Genomic DNA, 26342 nt, shown 5'->3' with positions numbered 1-26342 from the left:
CTTTTTTGTGCATCTGGTTGTTCTCTGTTGCAAATGAAAGATAATCCATATTCAGTCAGAGGTCTGAAAGTTGTCTTGTCCCTGAAATTCCAATCTGCTTTAAACAACCAGTAAATATAATTAATTTGATTTTAAAAATTCAACATGTTCAAGTAGATTATCCTTGATTTCTGTCTTGGCTGCTTCCACAGTTCTGAATTCTTTAAAATTAAAGGTAATCTCAAAAAAGCCTAGCAGCTAACCCAATTGAGTTACATGCCAGACTGACAGGACAGTGGCATTTATCCTTGGGGAAGAGCTGGCATTTATTTCATGCCTGGATTTCAAACAAAAATGTGGAAGAGGACTCTGAATGAAAAAACTACTACCATTATCTTCGGGTGGCATCTCTGAGTGACAAACCAACCCCAAAAATCACTCTGCATTGCTCCCAAGACCATTTTATACTTTCAAGATACTGGATCCCATGGAATTGGGATGCACCAGGTGGGATGCTTTGCTCCTTTCAGGGAGAGACAAGAGAAGACAGCTGTTAGGACTGTCACCTATAAATACTTCTTTGGTCAAAGTGAGGGGGGCTCTAAATGGCTTCTCTTACAGACACCAATTTCAGGAGTTTGTGAAGTCTGTCTGGAGGACAAAAAGCATGAATGGTGACAGAGGCTAATGCTGTATAACCCCAAAATCTGCCTTTTAAAGATCACCACGGCACACAGAGCAATCAACTTGAAACTGCAGCTCCTCTTTCCTTGAAGTATGTTGTTGTAAATTTTGCACATGGGTAATGGATAATTAGAAACAGGGTTTTAGTCTACAAATACATATTAAGAAATTAATAATAAAAAACCCTTAAAGCAACATATGGTATTTAAATAGATTACTACTTCTGAAGTATGCAATGACTTTAAGATATTAAGGCTATTACATGAAATATCAACAGGAGTTATACTCTTGAGTGACTTAAATTTCCATATCGCATAACTATACATTTCATATTTACCACTTAATAATGTTTTTAATAATTCTGATGAACTACTGAAAAAGCTCTTCATTGTTTTTCTGACTTCACATGCTCAAGCACAGTTTTCTTTAGCTGACTGCTTTATTATATGATTTGTTGAAACAGCCATATGTACCCATCTAGCCCACAAGCTGTTTGGAAGAATGATATTAACTCCAAACACATTTATAAGGGCATCTGAACATAATATTAGCAAGAAAAACTCAAAACCAAATTAGCAACTATTTCTTAATTGAACAATTGCATATTATATTGCTGTAATGCAACACGATCCTTATGCTTGCCTTCTGTGTCATCTGAATCCCTTGCATGAGAATTTATGGAATTTGTGGTGGGTAATTCTTTTAGTTTTGATGTTCCTAGCTGACTGCTCTAAAAATGATACTTTTGCTGCTGCCACAGATTTCCCTATACTGACTTTTTTCTACACTGCATTACCATGAGTGTTGCCTGAATAATGTCTTAAAGGCAATCTTTGGGTTTTTGGGCAAGTACACTATTTAGGTGAAATGTTCCATATTATTTAAATTAATCCCTATTTCTTGCTGCTTGAGACTTTCATATCTGTTTTAAATCTTTACCTCTAATGCTGTAGACTGCTTCCTTATTCCCACCCCTCTAACATTCTAAATAAGCAGGGACATGCATCCCTCTTGGCACCTCCTCTCCTGAACATTTTTGATGGCATCCTGTCCCACTACTTGCCAAGTGTGGTAATAACTCAGAACAGTACTATGTGTGTACCTGCCCTGTGGTTACAGGCTGGGCTTTCTCCAATATACATTTGCTATGGTCACACAAGACTTTCTTCTGATACTTGCTCAGCATTGCATGATCTATTATAGAGCTGTTATAAGAAGCAGTTTACGGTAGTCTATTAAAAACACAACACATTTTATCACACCTTATCAGTATCTCAATGACCATTTAAAATTCAACTACTGACCTGATATTCTTTCAATGTTTTATGAATAATTTGGTGGTCTGAGATAATTTTTCTAAGGGACAGAGATCCCCACTACATCTCATCACACGAACTGGTTGCTTGCTAATAAATCTCAGCATAGGCATCAAGGATGAGTACATACTCGTCTCATCCAGGTCAGAGCCAGGAGGATTTATAAGGGAAACCTTGCAAGGCTCCTGTCACTAATGCTGAAAAGAGAGATTTTGCCACTGAGTTCAGCAAACCAGAAATCTTCAAGACACTGTAATTTATTAACATCCCATGTCAGTTCACTTACACCACAGATATTAGTACATAATTTATTTTTACAGTATGGCACAGTAATTATTCATGGCACTCTGTAAGCTTGTACAAATGGAAGGGCCCTTTCCCCGAGGGCTGCAATGGACTTTATCACAGCTACAGAGATCTGAATAAAACCTAGAAGTTCACAACATATGCTCATCATCCAGGTATTTTTCTAAGTTTTACACTGGATCTTTTATCCCTAAAAATACGTGCATCTTTTATGTTCTCAGAACAGTATCTGAAACGCAACACACAGTGATACCAAACGGAGCTGAGGAAGTAAGGATGCATGGCAGAACACAAGGGTTTACAGTGACTCCAGTTGTAGTGTTTTGGTTTAGAAGTGAAGTCAGTTATGGGGAACGACTGAAAGACAAGCCGAGCTTGGAGAGCAGGGTACTCATCATGCATATGAACCATATGTAAATTTAGCTACTGTAAAGAAGAATCAGACACACAGTGAAGGTACTAGAGAGACAATCATGTAAATAACTTGATTTTGCAGACTGATTGGGTTTTATGGTATATCCTTCTGGGCTACTGTTGGCTTTACAAAATTAGTTTTGCTTGCCTCTGAGAGCTACACTCAAAACTCCAATCAGCAGGACATGGGCCTACTCTTTTAACACTTTGGAAGTTCTACCATTGCTTATCAATTTTGTGCTGTACACGCTCAGCTTCTCAATGAGCTTGACTTGAGTTCAGTGCAGCAATGCTACATTAAATGGCTATTTTCTAACTCATAGATCTGGAAAATGGGGTTTAATCAATGACCATTAGACCTTGCGCTCACTTCTGGCATAAAACGCCTTCTTTCATCCAGGGTTACTGTATTGTGGCTTTAATAAGTTGTGATTGGCATTTGGCAATGAGTTACAGGGGCATGGAGGCCTTATTAACAGGAAGAAATGAAAGTAGTACAGAATAAAACAATTAAGTGGGACAGGATAACCTGCAGCATTGTGTCACTGTGTCACGCTTATATTTCACTTCATGGTATTGAATTCCCCCTACAAGTACAACGAGATACAGCTAACAAAGGTAGAACACTTCTCTGCTTAGGAAATTGTCCTTGAAGGTTATTTTCTATAATTGGGGCCCACATCCTAAGAGGTTCTGAGCATGTGCACTTTTCCTTACAGCCTAGTCATAGGCTCTTTACTACATTTACTTCAGTTTAAAAAATAGCTTGTGTGCTAAATCTGTGCCCCACTTCTGTCTCATTTAAATATTCAAATGCTTTTCCCTCCCTTTCTGCCCCTACTAATAAGATCTGCCTACCTCATAAAGGTTCAAGTAGGCACTGAGTGACATTAAAACTCTTATGTGCTCTTGCACCAAGAGAATTTCTCCTGAATTTCCTTCCAGTGTTTCAAATGGAAGCCCCAGTCCTGAAGGTGACTAAAGCAGAGCCACCACAGTTGACTCCTTAGGTTCTCAGCTCCTCAAAGGAACCAGCCACACAATATGATGCCTTTGTCTCAGCATTTATCATTTGCAAAAAGTGAAGTACCCAGGCTTCCAGATTACTGATGAACCATAGTCTGTCTTCCCTAGAACATAAAGAGCTGATAGTAAGACATTACGAACATGTATTTTCCTTCAACCTTTACTTTGAGAAAAAAAATTAACATTTTGCTTCCTTATTCTTATGTAGGTTTCAGATATGAACTGTCATGAACTGGTGGTTCATATCAGAGTTTCACAGACTACATAAAATCACTTAGGACAGATGACACCTTCTATACCAAAACAGTAACTTTTTCTTCTCTTTTTTTCCCCTTCAGTATTACTTACTGTATTTCCTCTGAATCTGTTCAGGCACGTTATTGAAAAGATACATATTAGGGAATGCAGGACTACATTTTTAGGTAGGACACTAATATTTCTCAATCCATGAAAATGGATTCAAAATTTTGAAGGCAGTTTGCCAATCAAAATTTACTTGCTGCAATACTCAGAACAGTAGTTGTGTATTCAAAACACTATGCTCACCTACTTAAATACTGCCCCCACCCTCTTTGATTTGTTAGGAATCCTCTCTCTTTTGCTAGAGAGTTCTGGGTTCTTCACTGATCCCTGCAATAAGAACTATAAAGACAACCAGTCACAGATATGACTCTTATCAAGTTCACAGCTAATACCTGTACAGATAAAAAAAAATTTTCTTCCTTTCATTGTTTTCCAATGTGTGCAAAGGAGAAACTAATACACCGGGGTTTGCACACATCTACATGCTGTCCCTGAATAATAAGACTTTAATGACATCTGGGGCTCAACGAAGCAAGGACTTACGCTTGGAATGTTTGTCACAGAGAGCCGATGCCCTCATGTCGCAGAGTCTCAGGGATCCTTTGCTGCTGCTGTAGACAAAGAGATTGCAGTGGTGGGGATGGAACTCAGAGGCTGTGATCACTTCTGTCAGGTCCTCCATATTGGCTGGCTTTATATCTACAATGTCTGAATGGAAGTTTCATCAAGGAAAATGCAATTGTCTGCAGCTAAACCACAACTCTTACTGCCTCCTCAAAGGAAGCACGTAAATGTGCACACAAGAAACACTTTTAGGTAAAAATATACTCATTTTTAAATTTCCGTACCTGCCCCACTTACACCAAACTCAAAGACCAACATCAAACTCGAAGTCTGCATGGTTTTACAGTAGATGCCATTAGCAGGTCAACATTTGCCCATGTTGTGCAAGGACATCAAAGAAACAGTATTCCAGGGATACAGAATTCTCACCTTCAGTGAAACTAACAGAACATGTAGCTGTATCTCCTGCATTTGCTTTTGAAATCACTGCTCTATCCCAGATAACACTGACTGATAGGGAACAATGCACAGCTCAGGTCTGTTCATTCCAGTGAAGGTTCACTGGCTTTTATGATCAAGCAACTTAAGTTAAAAAAATCCATGTAGTTTAAGTTAAAAGCCTCAAAAAAGGTACTTTTTTTGGAAAGGTTCGTGGAAAACACAGAAGCATTTATGGAAATGGTTTTGGGTGAATACATACTAATACAATTTGTTCAAAAACAAACTGCACAGTATTAGGTTTGCCATTTATATACTTACAAAAGAAGTATATGAAATGGCATTCTTAGGTTTTTATGTAAATGATGCTCATTACTGAAATCAATACGAATTTCTGTGACTGAGAATTGTACATTTGAATCATTTAAGTGAACATTACTGGGGCCAAAAATCCATCAAAGATCAAGTTTCTCAAGAACAAACCTGTCAGTTAGATCACCAAAGAACAACCACATGAAGTGCAGCTCACATGGTGCCTCTCCAACACTTGTGTCTCTGTGGCAGGTATATATTACCTGCCTTGGTGAGCTTAAAAAGCAGGACCTGATTAGCATGTATTTGGAGGAGAAGGCCAGCCTGTGGAAGACTGCTTATAAAGAAAAGAATGAAAGAGTCCCATGAGGGGGCTGTAAAAGAGCAGTAGATACAGAAGCATAAAATGAAAGAATATATATGTAAAGTACTACATTTAAATAAGATTGTACATTTTCACATGGCCCTCAGCAATCTGCTGTAGATAAGCCATCCAAATGTTAACAAATCCTTCGAACAAGAAGAAGAGAAACATTACCCTATTTTACTGATGAGGCTGTGAGAGAAGCAATACAGGATTTGCATAAGATCACACGGGAAATGCATGACAGAACAAACCCAGATCTACTGAATCCCAGTTCAGTGCCCTAAACACAAATCATCTCAGTGCTTGGATTCCCTGAACATAAAATTTGAATCAGCTGACATTCAAAATTTAAGCACCTCAGAGGATAAGATAAATGAGAAAATCTGTTTTATTGATGGCAAGAGAAATCATATATTGTGGTATTAAGCCTGTTTCTGTTCCCACTGTGCCCACTTCTGAAATGGAAGACCTTTGATTGATTTCTGTGGGAATGGGGTACAGTCTATCACCACCTTTACACTCTATACTTTGATCTTTCCCAAAAAATGCAGGTCCAAGACACTATACTGAAATAATATAAAATATTCAGAGATAAATATCTTGATGACTTTGCATCACACTATTGTGCCTTTTTTTTTTACACCAAGGAAAATATCAGCAAAACTATTAATATCTTATGACATTTAGTAACAACTGGGAATGAATTAATGTTGCATTTTAACTGCATTCCTACTTACTTGTACTATCATGCTTGCATTCATCTCCAAGAATCCATCATGATTAATATTAGTGCAATAAATGTTAAGATAGAAAAACATTGATTTACCTCCTTTATAAAGCATCACTAAACATTCTTGAAAATCAACAGAAAAAAACCACGTTTATTCAGTTATTTATATTTGGTGAATCTGTCTCAAGAAACATCTTTAAGTAAAAGCAATTGCTTTCAGAGACTGAATTGCTTTCTGGGGTTCAGAGAAATTACAGTAACTCAATAAAAGAATTTCACCTCTCAGTAGAGAGATGAATAACTGCTGAGTGATGAAAAAGATATAAAATATAAATAGAGTATGTGAAACAGTCATGGCAAGTATCATTTTTCTGGATGTTGAAGACACTATTGATGAATTTCCCTTCATTGCATAAAATGAATAAACCTATGCTGAATAATGAAATTAAATATTCCATTCTCCTGCCAGAAAAGCAGAAAATACTTGAAACAGACTGCATTTCCAGATGTGATCTAAATCTCCACTGAGAAAGAACCTCATTGCCTACTGAGGATCACAGCAAAAATGCACCACTGAAAATTCATCATTTCGTTAGATTTAGAAAAATTAAAACAATAACACTGTATTGAAGTAAACAATCAAGGGAATGGAGAGTTGCAGAAGAGATTTACCCGAAATGCATTTGTAATAATAGATGGAAAAACAGCCTTTGTTTTGACAGCCACAGAACCCAATATATCAAAAGAATAATATGTCACACAAAGGAACATTTTCCTCCTCTCATGATTTTTGCCATCTATTTGAAAACAATCAAGTACATGTGATGTGTGGAAACTGTATTTAAACTAGCATGACATGGTAAGGGCAAGTATCTCCCATGAGACACTTCTCATTTCTAGTTTTCTATCTTCCCTTTGTGTCTTTTTCTTCCTTTTAAGCACAATGTTGCATGGCAGGAAAAAAAAATAAATAAAAAAAAATTGGATCAGACAGTGTGCTTCAGAAACAAGCCCTTTGGTGAACTTGAAAAGCTCAAAGCAGAGGGAATCTGGCAGAAACTGATTAAACTAAAATTCCATTGCTACAGAGAAAAGTATTCTTATGGCATAAATCTGTAGAGTTGTCTCCTACACTGTTGTCTTCCTTTGCAATTGTATCTCATGGAAGGACGTCTTGAGTGGGGCACGGTCCCTCTCTCTCAGTTCACTCACCTCCGAAATACCAGTCACATCTGACTCCTGTTGTAAATCTGGTTAATTTTCAGAGTATGGACAAAACACCTAAGACCAAAGGTATCTAAGACAAAAAGAACAGAGAGTTCAGTTCACCATTGGCAGTGTACTAGGATATAATTCTGTTGTCCTGTAAAACTTGGTGTTCCTGTGCCTGAACAGGGTAGGAATTTCCCTTAAGAAAATGAAAAAGATTTTCATGCTGCTTTGACTCTCACACATGCTTGTCAAGAATGAGGCATTTTAATCCTTGATAGATACTTGCACTAAGGGAGGGTTGAACTGACACCTTGCCAGCGATGGGCTGGAAGGCACTGGAAGTTTTTTAATTCATTAACATTAAAACAGAGAACAGAAAATATCTTCTTGCTCACAAAAAACAGAACAGGTCTGTCCCCCCTCAGTATTTGCTGTCTGACATACCAGGTCTCTCCTCCATTGCTTGGCTCAGTGAAACAGGATAAAGCTTTGAAGACTTTCTATAGGAAATCTACATAGAAGACTTGCTGTTCACAGCAAAATGGAAATGAAAGGTCTAGTACACTTGGTGACCACAATGGTGAGAGATGATGATCTTAGAGATGGGTTAGTAAAGCTAAAAGACCAGGAAGTTAATTCTAGGAAAGACAACAAAGCCACTCTAAGGCAATGTAACCTTAACTTGGCTGAGTGTCTATGTTGCTTTCCCCAAACTATTCAAGAACAGAGGTATAACATAGGAGAGAAAGGAGGCAGGACAAGGCCTGACTGCAAGGAGGTTTTAGGGAAAGATCTCAAAGAGGGGAGAGGGGGAAGAAAAACAGTGTCAGAGGAAGGAGGAAAGAGTGTAAGGAAAGGCAGTGATATGCAGTGTGAGGGATGTGATCGGAGTGCATGATTCAGTTATATGGTATGTTTAGTTCTAATCCAGTATTTTGTGCTGCTGTCGTGCAGCTGATAGCAAAATAAGGCTAACAGGAGGAAGAAAATTTGTTCCACTGCCTCTGGGCCACCGATTTAACACAAATATACCCCTCTGGGAGAAGTCACTCCAGAAAGTTCCTTTTATTGCAGGTTGCCAACTTGACCCTCACTGTGATCCAAAACTCACATTAATCAGACTTTTCCTCTTGATCAGCTAGAATTTAAATGAGTATGCCTGCTTTATGCTCATGCCAAAACATGTATAATGAGAATGTGGAAAATACACAGGATTCCTGCTGAGTGAAAAACGTCCCAGAATAAGTTTCCTTGTATGATAATGGAAACATAGCAGTCTCCTGAAAATAGATTAAATTCCCTTTGAAGTGAACAGTATGCATAAAGAAATAGCTGCTTCGTCTTCCTGAAACCATCAAGGAATTCTACAAGAAACCAAATTTTGTAGAGAACAAATTTGCAACTCACAAGCTCTGGCATATAAAGGACTGAATCTTCTATCACTGTTTTGGAATAATTTTTATATGACTTGTGGGTTAACTGCAAGAAGGAAATAATTTTTATGGTCAGAAGAAGGTTACAAAAAAATATTACTTGTCCCCTCCCTCTTTTATTCAACTGCAATGGAGGAGGAGAAGAGCTTTCTTTAGAAAGCCAGACAAAATTTTCCATAGTAACTTCACAACATAACCAAAATTCTCATCTTTCTTTTTTCAATATATGCTGATATGACACTTCATTTTTATCCCTGCGTGGGACTTAAGTTTTTGCAATTTTTAGGCATTTTCAAAAAATAACCTTCAGCATAACACATCTTACCGAACCTGGCTGTTCCCTGTGTTTTCCACTGAGGTTTGTTCAGGCTCCTTATTTTGTCTGTATCTCACACCTACATTTCAGCCTAGTCCTAGAAAGACTCACTGACTAGTAGCTGAAATCAATAGCAATTCATAGAAGCTGCCAGGGCTTCAGTTTAGAGTAATTGATTACTGTGGCCCTGCTAAGGCTCTACACTTTTAATATAAGCATTTCTCTGAGTGGTTTCCTCTGTTAGTCATTTAGTGCAAACTATTTTCATTACAAGGAGGGAACTGTGATGCTTACAAATCAAGCCCTACCAGCTTTACACTTCCTACATGATGGTTATATCATTCCTATACCACATGCTAGCTGAGAAAATTAATTCCAAATGGCTCCAGTTTTCTTCCAGGTTGTGTACATGAGCGGGACCAGGGACAGAATTAGGCCTCAGTGTGCCTGATAACATCATAATGTGATTACATCAATCTTATTATCAATGAAAGAAGCAAGTCCTAACCTTTAAATAACCATCAACTTATTTGTTTCTTCTCATTTCTTAAAGATACACTGTATGTTTTCACTGTTGAATGACAGTTCTACAATAGGCATATCTTGACAGTAAGGAAAGCATTGGATAGGCTCCAGCTTCTGAATCTCTATTTCAGACCTGTTGTCCAAGAGTCAAGGGTTTCTGGAATGAATTGTCAATAGGTTAATGGATTTGGCCTTTTCTTCAAATTCCAGTGTTTTACCTTAGGCAAAGAGATGACCCAGTATTTATATTCTAAGTACTCCCAGTAACCACAGTGTCAATGCCTTCCATCGCACAGCATTTGCCCACTGCTCCACTAAAAGCATGTATTGTATGGGTTTTATTATAAGCTCAGAGAGTTGCAATTACATTTTCTGTACCACTTGACTCTTGTGAACCATAAAAGCAGAAACTGCTGCATAAGTGTGTGCTCCTTCCAGCTGAACCTAGTATCTGTTAATACCAGGTATTGATCCATACCTGAAAATTACTTAGCAGGACAGTGTCAGCCCAATTCCATTTTTAATTCCATGGTCATTATAACAATGACTCTACTGAGCAGTGGAAGAATTTTGATTCTTCAGACATCATACTGGAGTTGAGAATTGGCAATAGTCTCATGCTGGTGGTGATTTGCTGAACATACCAATTTAAATGGCTTGATTTTGACTGGCAACAAAATGTCTTCATCAAAAAGGCATTTAAACAGTACTATTATAACAATACAAAGGCTTCTGTATTTTTCCTCATATCAGGATTATAAAACACTGAAAAAGTAAAACCCATTATGGGCCCTGTTAGCTCTATGTGGAAGGCCAAACCATAGACAATTAGGTTAGGTACTGTGCAAACAAAAAGTAAAGGGACTGCCCATGACAGAAAGAATACATATGGAGTGCATTCAAAGAAGAGAATAAGTAATGTTAACACAGTTCTGTGGACTTCTGAGGTTTCTTACGTCAAGGATTACAGCCTAAGTTGGATGAAAAAGAGCTGTTAGTGGAAGAAGAAAAGACACGGTCATAGTTAACAGGCTGCAGTAGCAATAAACTTTCCAGCTATTCAGGTAGGAATAGGTTACTGGTTTAACTGGCAGCTGAAAGAAACCACAGTCCCTCAAGACCAAGGCTGAACAGGAAGCCAGGAACAGAATCTAAATATCAATCTTCTGAACCAAAACTGCAACTCCTGGACTTCGCATCTGAAGTTTCATTTGGAATTGGAGATACTTGACAAGAAATTAAAAGTAGTAATAAAAACGTCTTCCATTCATTAAGTTTAAAGCAGAGTTTGTATCAGTGTTAATGTTTTATAGAGAATGAAACTGAGACATGAAGTGGCAAAGGTTTGGCAAAGGTCAGTTTAAGGGCCAGCAAGAGTAATAGCTCTGGATTCTAATCTATTGGTCTCTCTCCTACCTATCCATAGTAGTCCAGCTACGTGAGTATTCGCTCAGTTCTCTTCTTGGTTAGTTGGTTTTGAGAGGTTATTATTCTCACTATTACACTTGTCTTTTGGAACTTCCTCCCCCGCAGGGGGGAGAATAGTCTAAAGACTCATTCTGAATTTGAGAGATCTCATTCCGATCTTTGCAATATCAGAATTACTTCACATTCCTATTATCTTAGGAGAATAAAAAGAGATAGCAGCAAGAAAGCCTCAAACCTTGATTACATAAATATTACTTTAAAAAAGAATCAACATATTTTAAATGTACTTTGTCAAATTTCAGGAAATTGCTTTTACTGCCATACGTGCAGTAAACATCACAGACTTTGCTGTATGCAAGTTGAAGAAAAACATATCTCCTTATATCTCCTAATATATAAGGAGAAACTGTCTATGGACTAGGTGCAACATTTGAATAAGCGTTAAAAGTAAGAACTGTAGAATAGCAATTGCTAGCAACTGCTAGGAAAAAGAGCATTTAAAATGGTGCAAAATGGTGCAAGTCACATCCAAATTGTGTCATAGATAGGTCTGTTTATACATACTGCAACCAGTGACTTACTTAGAGAATAATGAATTTAGAATTTGATACTGGAGAATTTTAATTTATTTAGGAATGGAATTATTGGCTTGTTTTTTTGAACAGGACGCCCGCATTTTCATCTGTAGACACAGTCACGTGCCTGCTTTAGCAACAACCACATGCAGATTCAAATTTTCAAAAGCAAAGAAATCATTATCTGCACACAGCTAAAAGGAAAATTAAGTGGATGAATCAACAGACAAAGACCTGCCTTCATAAATGCACATCTGCATTTCTCTGTGTAAGGTACTCAATCACTGAAGGGTTCCAAAGTCATATTTAGTTAACACATTTGCATATGAATTGTCTGAAACTGTTGTGGGACGTTGAATGTCCCCACATTTGGAATATAAATACCAGAAGAATCTCAGGTACATATAAATTATTAATAGAAGAGCCCTACTAAGTCTCCCGGTTTAACTTCTCTTCAGCAGTTCTGTTCTACATAGGACAGTAAATGGCAACACGTACTACATACTAGCAAGGGTTCCAAGAAAAGAGTGCAACTTTCAACATTAATAAGGCAAGGACAATTTATAAGCAACAGCAGTATAATCTCATCATTCACAAACCTGCTTTTCTGAAATCCATTAGACATTTAACAGAAAACTTGGAGGGATCTACTTAGTTTGCTGAATAGAGTTCCTGGTACTACAGAGAACTAATATATATATATAACTTCCCAAATCCCATCTTAAAAATAGCCAGGGATTGTTTCCCACATAACTTGGAAATAAGAGATAAAATGTCTCTTTCCTTCTCTTTTTTTTTTTTTTTTTAATGATTAAGCCATGCACTAACAGGTAATCCCATCAAGAAACTTCTTCTTGATTATTATTAAAATGCCATGCAGCTCAGGAAGATCTGTCTCTTAAAAAGCAGACACAGAACTTCCAGCTGGCAGGTATAGACTCCTCAGAGCATTTTGGTGGGGACTTTTCTTTCCCAATAGGCAACTTATTTCTTCATATACCTTCCAGAAAACCCCAATACAGTAATATTTGCATCCTAATAGAGCAGAATAATTCTGTATTTTAACTGAAGTTGCAACTCAAGTCACAAAGGATGCATTTTTTTGCTAAATTTAGCCAGCCAGAAGTGCTTTTTAGAACATAAAGTTCTTCCTCATCCCTGTATGCTTGTTACGGCAGTAGTGAAATAAAACTATCTTCAAAAATAGGCAGACACTTCTAAAAAATAGCTGCTATAAAAATCCTAATAAAAGCTTACATTCAAATCGTTTATATTACATTACATAAGACATCTGATCAAAACCTCGGGGCAGGACTTATATCCTAGTTGCTTAATTTATTTGAGAAGATTTACAAAAACACCCATCAGCTTGGTCTCAAGGCACTGCAGAGAAATTCCATTCTGGGAGTTTGAAACACCAAGATTATTTTCCAAAGCAAAGAGGGTTAAATATTCACAGCTTTTTTTCTGTTTGCTTGATGTGCTTTCAGAACACTGATTCCAAACAAGTCAGGTAACTTTTAGTCAGTAGCAAAACAGTAGTTTTAGACTTGTTCTTAACTCTGCTGGTGTAACTTCATGAAAGTTAATATGGCCTTTATTTACAGAGCATTTCTATTCCAAAGGCCCAAAAAGTGACCTACCTTAACTACTACAGTTTCACATGCAGTCCTCACCAGTTTCTATTACGACAACAGAAAAGAAAGCAATGTCTGCATTAATGAGAAGTGCTCTGGCTACTTCAGTAGTGAGAAAAGATTCCAAGATCTCAGGTTTTGATGACTCACGTAGAACACAGACTTCAAGTTCTATAATACCTAAGATGACCATGTGAGTGTTTTTATGACATCTCTGCTCTTATATGGAACACTCTTCAAGATATTTTAGCTAATGAGCAAAGCATGTTATATTTTCTTCTTCTTTATGTTAATACTCTGCAAAAGATTGTGCTTTGCAAGGTTAATTTCAAGTCCAAACTCACATGGGAACAAGAATAATTAGACTAATTTAAGAGAATTCTTCCCTCTGGCAGACGTGATTAAATTATTTATACATTATCTTTTCGTATAATTGTACCTAGAACTGTGTAAATGGGTTTTTTGTCTAACTTTCAATAAATTCATAATGCATGTTTTTCAAGTTGGATACACCACCTGCACCTGTGACAACAGAGAATGGTTCATTCTCAAAATGTTTCAGTGAGAAATTAATCCAGAGGGAAACAGAAGTAGGCAATTTAAAAGCTTCCACAACGACACCATACTGATTAAAACTCATCAACTGAAGAAATAAAATTAGTAAGACAATAAATCTTGGACTGAATCCTGTTACCCATTTCCAGAGAAATAACTTCATTGACTGCAGTCACATTACACTAAAAATGTGAGTGCTACTAAGATGAGTATCAGTTCCATGACATGATCCTTTATCTGTAATTTAATATGCCTTGCCATAGTTCCCAAGTCCCTCTCTGCTAAGGATTGCAGATTCTGGATAAAACCTGAAAATTCTATTTCATGATAACATTCATTTCAGCTTTACTGTGCTCTTTCTCTCTTTGATAGCAATAAACTTGAGAAAGTTTGAGATAATGGCATTTTAAAAGGCATTCCTGATACAAAAGAGTAACTTGTTTGCTATAGTCCCAATTAATCTCTGTGGAGATCTGTGAAAAGACATGTTTGCACCTATTCTAAAATTTCCAAGTATCTCCAGTAGCTGCATTGCCCGGATCACTCTACAAACACATGAATTCAGTGCAATCCCAGTTGTACTCTTTAATGTACTATTAAAGAATGCTGAAATGGTTTTCATAGGCTCATGATTTCACACTATTCTTATCATTTGCAGTAACTCCAGTCTATTTTGTTTTTCCTTTTTGCAATTCACTATACATTTTTAAAAAGCAACAGTATTCTAATGCCTCTGGCTATGTTTTTCCTTACCTCTGCAGAAACTAAATAATAGATATAGGTCTCTGTTTGGGGACAACTGCATTAGAGAAGACAGAGGACCAGATAAAGAAATCCATTAAAAGAATAACGTAATCACATATGTATTCATTCAAGTTGTGTATGGACAGGAGTGATAAGTAAGAAAATTATGTATTCTGATTCACAAATTAATTTTTTTATTAAACAATAAATCTGCAGTGCTGCAATTATCCCAAGGCTATAGCTACGCTCAAATCACCTTAAATTAACTTCTTTAAAAGCAACTCCAAAAAAAGGAAGAGACTGGTTGTTGCCAAGAACGTAAAGGCCTCAGTTGTAATTATTTTTTCACAGTCAGACTCAAATCTTCCAATTTATTTATTTTAGAGGATGGCTAGATAGGGAATATTTCCATAGCACTATCCCATGTCCTGACGACATTGACACCATACACTCCAGCCACGCACTGTTTGCTTTTGTTGCAATGCACATTTCAGCTGTATGGTAGGAAGGTTTCAGACAGGGATTCAGTGCTAAAATACTGCTTAACTAGCTCTGATACTGCTCCTTTGGGTGAGTCACACTCTGTCATCCAGTTCTCTCTGACTCTCAAATTCCTGAGATAGGAGTCATTTTAAGGTGGCAAGAATAGTTAAAAGCAATTGTTTCTGACAAGGATAAAGAAGTGTCCTCTAGCAAAACCAAACAAAAGTCCTGAAAGTATTGAAAGACCACTTTTGCAAATTTATTCACTGTTTTCAGAGCACCCTAAATCTGGACTTAGAGATGCTTAGAGGTCTTCCAAACGGATGTTGAGACTTCTCTGTATTTCGTGAAAACAAATAATCTGTAAGGTCCTTACAGACCCCACTCACACAGCCTTACTGCTATAATTATTATCTATTATTTGAATTACACAGCTAGTTGTAACGACTGCAATCTGCACAAGATTATATATAAACATACAACTGTTCCTACTCTGAAAAGTTTAAAAGCTATACTCAATTAAGATATTCTACAATAGATGATGAACAGATCAGAAATAATACTGTAACTGAACTGGACGTATTCTTACCTTAACAGAAGCCGAAGAACCAAGTCAGTGCCTGTTGCAGAAGCTAACAAGCATCTATGTTAATGTCTACAAGACAAAGCCATTTAAGTGATGCTAAAAATGCAGTTCTCTCTTGGCACTTTACACTTGGGATACGCAGAATTTTTCTTACAAATGAGTCTGTTGAGAGTTCATAAAAGGCTCCATTTACTATCAGGATTCTATGCAGTTCAGAGAAGATGACAACTTAGGTTAAAAGAGAGTAGGCTTAGATCAGATATTTGGAAAAAAATCTTTACTGTGAGTGTGGTGAGGCACTGGAACAAGTTGCCCAGAGAAGTTGCCTGGAAGTGTTCAAGGCCAGGCCAGAAGGAGCTCTGAGCAACCTGGTCCAGTGGAAGGTGTCCCTGCCCATGGCAGGGGGATTGGAACTAGATGACCTTTAAGGTCCCTTCCAACCCAGGCCATTTTATGATTCTGTGATTCTATGAGTCTCCCAGCTACCACATTTCTAAAATCCTTATTCTGATGGTCATAGAATCATAGGATGGTTTTGGTTAGAAGGGTCACAAGAGTTATTTTGTTTAAAACTGAAAATTCTTTACTTTAGGCCACAGTTGACTACAGAGGTTACAAAGAACAAGTGGCTGATGCATTGTTTAATTACTCACAGAGCCAGTGTGGTCCCCAGACTAGCAGTCAGAGAATTCTTTCCTCTTTTTATTCTCCTCTTAATTATTATTTATCAAGTACTATGTATCCAATTAGGATGGACCAGTACAGCATCTCTAACAGATGAAAGAAAAATCAGGCTTTATGCGATCACTGATATACAGGAATGCTGCTTATCAGCTCTATTAAAATGATGACTGGGTTTTATTCTGTTAAGAGTTGTCTTTCTTCAATTTAATGTATAGTAAAATATGCTTTTCTAGTGCATATGTAATTTTAACATTGGAAGTCTGCCTAGTTTGCTTGTACATGTGAGCAAGGTGGGGTATGAAGTTAGTATTTTAACTTACAGAAGTTGTTACTGTGCTTTGTTTAAGCCATCAGTTTAAGGCTTAATGTTACAAACATCATATAAAGTAAGTGCAAAGTGATGCATGAAAAAAATATAAAAGAGGCTAAAATGCATTTCAGTATACTTTTCTCTCCAAAAATATTGATTAAATTTACTTTAACTCTAATATTCACTAACAAAGATTCAGTACCCTCCCTAGTTCTTGGATCTCATCCTCGGATGATGTGTAAATGTGATATTTGGGAATTCAAATACCTGACTACAAATCTGTGTCTTGATTTCCAGTTGGGTTTATTTTGGGTACCACTATTTGTGACCTCAGTACAATCAGGAAGTCCTCCCAAAAACTAAAGAAAACACAAAATGTTTTTTACTTCCATGCAATCAATGATTGCATGAAATAAGCCTACCAAGAGGAAAATAAAAGAAGACTATCAGAATTTTTGCAGGTCAGTACTTTAGACAAGAAATAATGTATGTGTACTTCACCTTGGCAGTAGTAAAACATCTTTCTCTTCAATAACTACTGTAGTTAGATCAAATGATATAGTCATACTTGCTTTCTCAGGTCCACAATACTAACTGAAAAAGCCCAAAATACTGTATGGAAAAGCCCAAATTAGGCAACCATTTAAAAACTTGATGCATTAGTTAAGCTTTAAGTCAGTATGGATAACACATGAAAACTTTAGACAGATATGAAAGACATCTCAGGCCTCCCTACAAAATAGAACTTCATTCTCTGGTTTTCTGGGACATCTGAAAAAGACCTCAGAAGAAGACTGTATGAATTGTTTATACTTTCTGCTTACTTAATGCAAAGAATCTTTCCAGAAATGAGGGGCTATTTTTTTATGATTTCAATAATTCTCTTCAGTACCCAGAAGCACCATCACAACTATACAGGACAGCACTTTGTTTCGATCCCATCAGCAGCACTTTATGAGCTTTATGCTGGAGTTTGTTCCTATCCTGAGCCTCAGTATATGACCTGTGATCTGCTGCCACTCATACACATCTTTGCTGACATAAAAATGATAAGCATTAGGAATAAAAACTATAGAAGAATATAGTACCTGCTGCCAACCTATTAATTATATCTTAGCAAAACTAATTACTGAACTACACTAGTGTAAATGATCCTCAAGTTACCAGGTGATTTGGTATCTGCAGTTGCATAGGCAATTCCTAAATAATTTATTTTCAATGCACAACTACTCTAAGCTGAAAGATCTCAAACCCAAAAGTTAAAAGACAAAGTCAACGAAAACTGCCATTTTGCAGAGCTTTGAGAGTCAGATCACTTTAAAACAACCTGAAATAAATCGCAAATTGTTGCTAAATAGATGACAATGAATTTCCATCTACTACAGTCATTTTTGAAATGAAGAAGCTTTCCTTTTCTTTTTTGCTTCAGGTAAGAGTAACATAAATTGAAAATTCTTGGGAGAGACAAGGAGGCTTAGGGGCTACAACTCTTTTCCTAAATTCATCATCAAATGGCTAAATGCTAAGCACCGGCAAGGTAAAGATTCATCTCTCTAGACAACCAAGTTTTTGCTTCTTACTACTTTCTGCAAGCTTAGAATTGTCATGTATTTTTGAAAAACAGTAAATTATTTTTCTCTGTCCATTAAAACAAGTGATCCCTAACAGAAAACCTCTGTTGGTACTCAGTGAAATTCCATCTCATTACATTCTGGAAGTTAAGAAATCTCTATAGAGCATTGATTTGTATTTCTCAGAAACAAAACCACTTTCCTAGCATTTCTTCACCTCTGTTACCATTTTTACAGGATTTCTCTCTCCTGAAAAGTCTGTCACCTCACCTAATGCAGAATTAGAGTACAGATGGAAGTAATGGAAAGCGCGATCTCACTGGGCAACAGTCAGATTCTGAGTTAAAATTCCAGCAAGCCTATTTGGCTCTCACAGTCTTTGTTTAACTGTGTATAAAGTGGTGCTGAGACTAACCTCAAAATTCTATTACAATTATTTTAAAATACTTTTATTGCAAAGCATTTAGTTGTGTGAAGTACGTCAAGCACTTCGGTAATACCGAGGATCTCTATCATGACCAGTTTACAATGTAATGATAGGCAGATGAGAAATGGCAATGCAGCAAAGAATATAACAGTTAAGCATTGATATTTGGTGTGGACTTCATGTATTCACAAGTTTCATGCAGTAGAACTTAATCTTTTTTATTCTATTTCCTCTACATATTGTTCTTTCCCATGGCTTTCCAAGATGGGGCACTGGAGCCCTCAGACAGCATTTCCAGTAGTTTACCTCAGAGCACAATTCAAAATTTATCAAAATGTTTATCACATAAAACCCGCAGTTGACAGTACTCAGGTGTGAGCTACATGTCAAAATCTTTGTTACTGTCAATTCTAATTTGTAGTAGAAGGCCACTATTCTCCTGCTGAAAAAAGTGTGCATCACATCAACCCTAAGTCCAATCAGCTTGTTGAAACAGTTTTCTCCCCTCAGTTGTTCCCCTAGGAGTGTTTTAATTAGAAGGGCAAGGCAATCATTTCTCAATAGTCAGACTAAAAGAGTTCACCAAACCATGAGATAGATCAGTATACCTAGTACCTTTGCAATCCCTTACTTCTAACTTACAGACCTGATTTTAGCTTTGCAGACATCTTCATTCTCCCTTAAAGGACAGTGCATGTGGGAGAAGGAGAGACTCTAGAAAGTAAAGAATAAAAGAAAAACAAAAAATTTGAGGAAAAGCTACTCAAATATTGCTAGTAGCAACTCAGTTGGAATATGACTCCGTGGTATAACATACACCTTTTAAATACATAATACAGATTGACAGACTTTTCTTGATAGAATAGGAAGTGCTAACATGTATTACACAGAGCTCTCAAAAGAGAAATGATGTCTGCCATCTCCCAAACAGAAAGTCTATTCTGCAGGAAAACAGTGCTGTGGGTGGAGGTGGCAGCAGGTTCTCACACAGTACAAAGATTTTTTTGAGAGCACAGAAAAAGCATCCTTGTGCACACAGCTTGTGCACAGTCATCCTGGCTGAGGCATTTTTATAGAAACAGCCTTATCTTACTCAAGGGTATAAATTTGCTCCACAAATGCCAAGAGAATACTGCAGATCTGCTTTCAGTTTAGCATTCAAATACCAAGCACTGAGGCAGGTAACAGGGATTTTGCAAGGCTGATTATCTTCCCCAGCCTAGGGGTTGCTCCCAGACCTCATATATGCCCTATATATGCACTACATTCAGGTGCACAGCACCTGCCACAGACTTGGTCTCCATCAGTGTACCATGTTATCTTGTTTCTCCTAATTCTTTTCCTGTTGTTGTTTACTTCTTAAGTAAATTCATTTTCCCAAGATGTGGTGCCTAACAATCTGCCTATCCATGATATGCTTCAAATATCAGAATACATTAGACTATAAGAAGGCCCTATGGTGATTTGCTAATTAGCTTAACCCTTTTGGGACATAGAAGAAGGAATTTTTTATTAAAACAGGATAACCCTGGACTATATTGATCTGACTGAGAAATGAGTATTTTAGTCAAGATGAGTCTCAAGATGAGCACATGCTGGAAACTGCAATGTTGTTTCCATAGCAATGCCATGACAGCCTCTAGAGTGAAATAGTGTGCTACCAGGAAATGAAGGGAGTTCAAGTGCTATGAGCTACATAGTTCTGTGAGCAATCCAAATACATTCTCATAAAGAATATTTAGTGCAGCTAGATAGTCCAAAGATTGCTGCTGATGGCAAGAAAGCCTTATCAGTATGCTCCCAGCAGTCCTTTTTTCTTGTTCACTACACCCAAGATGACTTATCTAACGGCTTAAGCTATGGGCAATGCTGCTAAGCCATTTCAGACCAAACATTAACAAATACAGCAACCTGAACCTTACTTCTTTTCCAGTGCAGAATATCATCCATAATTAAGGACACTGACTCTCACTCTCCATAACACAGCGAAACACATTAAAGCTTTTGCTGAAGAAAATCCTAATACATGCAATTATTTACCAGTTGATCTTCCCCCTTCCTTTTCTCTCACCTCCTCCTCTCTCCTGCCTCCTCCTGCCCAAATGATACTGAGCAAATCTGCTTACAAGTGGGAAGCAATGTACAGAAGTCTTGCATATTCCTCATTAAAATTTACCAGGCGTAGCATAAACTCAGTTGTCTGCTTTTTAACCCAGTTAGTGTTTTAACCCAGTTATGTTACAAAAGCAAACCAGAAAAGCACTATTTGTATTTTATTTACTTAAGGCAAACATTCCGGTCAAATTCTGCAAAGTTGATCTAAAATATTTTCCGAAGACGACAGAAAGAGAATTCACTTAAGATCTCCATTGCTCTCTCTCTTTTCAAAGAAATGAACAAACTCTGAGAGATTTGTAAAACTGCTAAAATAATGGTTAGAACCCAACTGTTCTCAAATAAAATTCTACAAGACAAAGTACTTTACTTTCTCCAGTGTTTCCCACGCAATTTGTAAAGGTGTTCAGACATGAGCTGAATGTCCAGAAACTCTACCATTGTATTTGTTGTTTGTGTCATTGTCACAAACAGCCTCTTGGGTAAACAGATTGTAGGTCATTATACGTAGCAGTGCTGCCTCTGAGGGAAAGTAGAAAGACAAACACACATCCCCGCCAGATCCCTTAATAACAAATGCCACTTCAAACCAAAATGTTTTCTATTTATTGTTTTGAACATGTATTTCAAGGAATCAAGCCTTGAATGTAAAACAGCAAGATGCTTCATTTCCCTTTTGAATCTAGTAAAAAGATGTGAAGCAAGCATTTTTAAAACTACCACAGCCTCCTCCTGCCTAAATGTGTAACAGAAGGCATCAAGCCCAGCAACATTCATTTATAATTTAAACTGTTTGCTTGGCAGAATTTTTTCACCTTAATATGTCTAGCCCTAATTGCAACTGGCACACCCAATGTTTTTACCAGAAACTCAACGACTTCCAGAAGATTTCTATGTAACTTGGTTTTTCTATGGACAGAAATGCAGTTTCAGGGACAGATGTTCTTATCCAGGGGAAAACATGTCTCTGCAATTTTACAAGGACTTAGAGGACTCTATATGGACAGAAAGATACCTGTGAAAAGACTGATGCAAGTTTAACTTACTCAACCCCTTCTTCAGGTTATCATGGTCTCCCAGTTAATTTCCCAGTAATATGAGTAATATTCTGTAACTATCTCACCCTCTTTGGAACATTTATGTCAACTTTTCTGTTTATCAAAAAATTCAGTAAAAGTAATCTGCCTGATGATCCGGTTTTGACAACTGAGTACAGAAACAGAACTGGACAGGGTCTATTTGACTCAGTCTGCTCTCTTGCATGCACACCGGTATCCAGCTACAAAAGCCAATCTGCTACCACCATGGCCAGCTTAGCAAGAACATTTTGCCCCTAGCAAAATGTTACCTAGTGTTCTCTCCTATCACTGCCTAAACTCTCTCACCACAATCCTCATACATGTTCATTCAAGCGTATCTAAAAGAAGCAGCAATATCTGCATCCAAATCCAAGACAGAAATCCAGTTATCCCAAAGTCATCCATATAAGTATCCCAAAGCTATCCACGTAAGTATCTCAAAGCCACTGTCTCAGATACAGCAAAAGTTTCCTATCCTAAAGTTCAGAAATACATTCTTAATTTCCCTCTCATCATCACTCTTAAGATCATACTCAGAAATGGAATCTATTACTATAAATTGTATCATGTTTTAAGAGTTAAATCAATGAATCAATCAGAAACATTAAAACACATTTTATCAGTCAATATTCAACAACAGGAGTGTTAATGCTTGAAACAAAGTCCATGCAGCTGTCACCAAATGTGGCAGTTTGAACACACAGGAGTAGAAGCCATAAGATCCTAAACAGTTATTTAATCTCAAATAATTTTGCTATCCACACTGTTCCAGACTTAGCCTGTTTTCCAGCTCTTTCCCAGGGTATTGCTAGAATTTGAAACATCATGGGAGGCCAAGTGCTTCTGAAGCCTGCATACAAGTGTTTTCACACAGAGGGCAAATGAGATGTTGTTAATCAGGGCTAGGAAATGTAGTTCTCATAAACAATTTCTTTTGTTTTTCTGCCTCAGTTTCCTCATCCACAAAATAGTAGACAAATTTATCTATCTACTAGTCTGTTAATCTTTTGTAAGGATAAACTGATCAATGTATATAAAGGACATGAAGATAAAAAGCTTTGCAGAAATGCTAAGAACTATTTTACACTACCATATTCACAAGCTTTTGCTCTGATTGTATCAATACTCCATAGCAAGTCTCTGATTTTCAAGCATTTACCCACATTTGGCACTTAAAAATTCATTTGGGGCTGATAATTGTCAGTAAACTCTTACTGTGGGAAATGACAGAGAGGTTGCTGTGCTTGGTCTGACCCACTGCTCTGCCTTAGAAGAAAGAGGAGGATAAACAGTAGAGGAGAACACACAGTAAAAGAATCCAGGACAGAGACTGGAGCTACTGTGAAGACACTGTCAGGAGCCACACTGCTACTCCACACAGGCATGATGGCAAATAACTTTCCCACTCCGTTCTTACTAAAGAATGGAAGCACAGTTGCCTGTATTTTGAGTCAGACACAGTTGGACTTTGAAGAATCACACATAAACTTTTCCTTTATGGACAGTCATATTAAAGAGGGCACCATTAAATTTGCTTAATCTAGACAGGCAAAAGACAGAAAAACAATGTGAGTCTGGAAACAAATTGAGGAGATATTCACTACAATCTCCAGGGTAAAGACACCTGTCACTTGATCTGGCAAAGGTCATTTTTTAAGGACATTAAGAGCTGTTTGATTTAAAGAACATGTTTCCTGTGACATTCACAAAGCATGGGTTAAGTTTCACAGATGACTTGGCCCACAAAGGAAGAAATACAATCACTAGAGACAAGGAGAACACACCATCACATTGGTGCTCTCTTTTAGGAAATCTCCCCTAGCAGAACAACTTCACTTTGACATCTAATAGTCCCTCAGATAAATCCACAGAGAAATATTCCTCTAACTCCTTTTGATCCACTCAAAAAGAAATCGTCAAAGGAATACAATATTCTGAGTTGGCCCCATAACCTATTTCTCTTCTCACCAGTGTATTTATGTTCTGCAAAACACAGAGAATCACTTTTCTTGGCTACATTTCCTTTTGCTCCTGCTCCAAGCCACCCTGTTGCAGTGTGAGGGGCAGCCTCACAGATGGCTGGAATGATTCCACAGCACAGCTTTCAGGATAACATCAGCACTTGATACAGCAATGACTGCATTAATCACAGACACAACTCACATAAAGCAGCTGAGCCTTACCCCCAAACTGACCCCCAAACCCCCAGCATTAGACTTCAGGGAAGCAGGATGATGGGGAATTGGGGGCAGGGGCAGGGTAAAGACTGACCTTGCGGCAAAACAAGGTGGCGTAGCTCAGTGGGAAATGTCTACACTAGTATAGAGTATTCTAGTCAGGTGGGCAGTTACCATTCAGCTGGCATTAGTTTCATATTTGCTTATCATTAACCAACTCCAAGACTGTTATTTTTCATCTAAAATTCCCTGACTTTCGTAATCTCTTAGCTGTGTCTTACGATATCTGAGCATTTTCTGTTACAAATACTCCAGGGATTCTGGTAAGTAAAGGTATATTTTAAAAATTGCAGAAAAAATATTTTAAAACGGTTCTCTTAAGCCCTACTAATAACATCAGCACTGAGCAAGGAATCACAATAAAGGATACTGAAGCTCCTATCTGTGATAGCTAAATGCCAGAGGTTAATCCTGAGATCATCCGCTGACATGTATGTCTCACAGTCACTGTTGACGGATATTGAGTTGACATGATAGGTGTGACCATTAGCAAAGATTCTCCGGGGAGTGACTTCTACCATCAAATCCATAGGTTTCAATACAGGCACCTGCCAAAAAAACCAAAACACAAACCAGAAAGGGAGTAAGATTTTAAATAATCTTTTGCTAAGATGATGAGAATTTCAGTGGAGAGAAAGCATTCAAAGACTATGATATTATAAAACTTCTTGACAGTGTGCATAAGCTGAATTTCCCCATGAATGAATTGCTGGACAAAGCCTTCCTTGCCAAGGAGGAAAGGAGAGACATAAGAGCCACGGAGAGCCAGGCAGAGCCTAGACTATGGGAAAGGAAGGACTGGCAGCTGCCACACAACAGGCCAGTCCCACAACAGGAGCTACTGTCTCACATATGTAGGAGGGTCTGGCAAGCAGTGAAGTACTAGTATTTTGCTAAAGAGTTTGCCATTAGTTGTAAATCACTTAACAGTATTTGTTTTGCTACTTGATGTCTCTCTTTCAAAAAAGTCACGTGGTGAGAAGGTTATAATCTCAGAAAACATAATAAACAGAGTCTTGGAAAACAAACCCAACATGTGTATTGACATATTGTACATACAGACATACCCCTGAAAAGCCAATAGCACAGATTATCACTCATCAATGTGCCCTCTTTATTTCCCTGTGTCACTTCAATGTCATGCTTCAAAAAGCAGACACTCAATTTATTTCCTATCAATAAAGCATTAAACAATGTAAGGCTGTGGCCCCTGATTGGGACTATTCAATGTTGTTGAACGTGCATTAGAAGCAATCTATCCTACATCAATCCACGAGGCAGTTTAAAGAGGAATATAGAGCAGTTAAATATTTGAGTTTAGCTTTCTACTAAAGGAAAAAAGCAATATTTCACCCAAACTTTGAATTCTCAGACTATAAGCAATCTGGAATGGTTTTGTTTGCCTAATCATACTGAATAGATAAATATCCCATTACCATAGTAATTTTTACACTTTGGAGGCTCTTTTCACAATAGATAATATTGGCTTGTTTTGGAGATGGAGGTTGTTTGTTTTCAATAGTATTGTTTATACAACATAACCTCCCAGTTCTAACCTTTAGCCACTTCCTTTGCCAAAGCCCCTGGAGTGAATTCAGCCAATAAAATTTGAGAGTAAAAATCTAGTATGTTAACGTCTGGATGCTGGTCTCCTCTCCCAAGAAACAAGTGACACGACAAAAGGAAATGGGCTCCAGTTGCACTGGAGAAGTTTAGACTGGATATTTAAATTTTTTACTGAGTTAGAACTCCCTTCTTCTTACAGAAACAACTGGATTTTGGACATGGACAGCAGCTTACCTGCAGTGATGTTACTGTAGAAAGATCTTTAAGTTTTCCTTCTTCATCTTTTAAGTTGTACCCCTCTGGTCTCTTATCTCTTTCAGTAATTTTCCATAACTTGATTGTTTTATCTTTAAAAGAAAAGACAAACAACTATCAGCATAGGAATGTGGTTACTCACCTTTCACAATATATTCCTTAAAG

The 26342-nt window shown here is 37.4% G+C and overlaps 1 protein-coding gene across 9 annotated transcripts in view; it reads right to left on the bottom strand.

Annotated features, from left to right (window-relative positions):
* The window catches only part of PPP2R2C (protein phosphatase 2 regulatory subunit Bgamma), a 192239-nt gene that overhangs the window by 24991 nt on the left and 140906 nt on the right, over positions 1-26342 (bottom strand). For all 9 annotated transcript variants that reach the window (XM_029961852.1, XM_018089109.3, XM_029961866.1 and 6 more), the window contains 3 exons: positions 26157-26269; positions 24727-24904; positions 4572-4736 (listed from right to left, as the gene is read on the bottom strand). In XM_029961852.1, the coding sequence (XP_029817712.1) occupies positions 4572-4736; positions 24727-24904; positions 26157-26269 (456 nt within the window). The remainder of the gene's footprint in view (positions 1-4571; positions 4737-24726; positions 24905-26156; positions 26270-26342) is intronic.

The sequence above is a fragment of the Manacus vitellinus genome, unplaced genomic scaffold (genome assembly GCF_001715985.3).
Source record: "Manacus vitellinus isolate BGI_N305 unplaced genomic scaffold, ASM171598v3 scaffold_0_pilon, whole genome shotgun sequence".
NCBI classification, from domain to species: Eukaryota; Metazoa; Chordata; class Aves; order Passeriformes; family Pipridae; genus Manacus; species Manacus vitellinus.
Note: the sequence above shows the minus strand (reverse complement) of the source record. Positions and strands in the feature narration are given on the sequence as shown.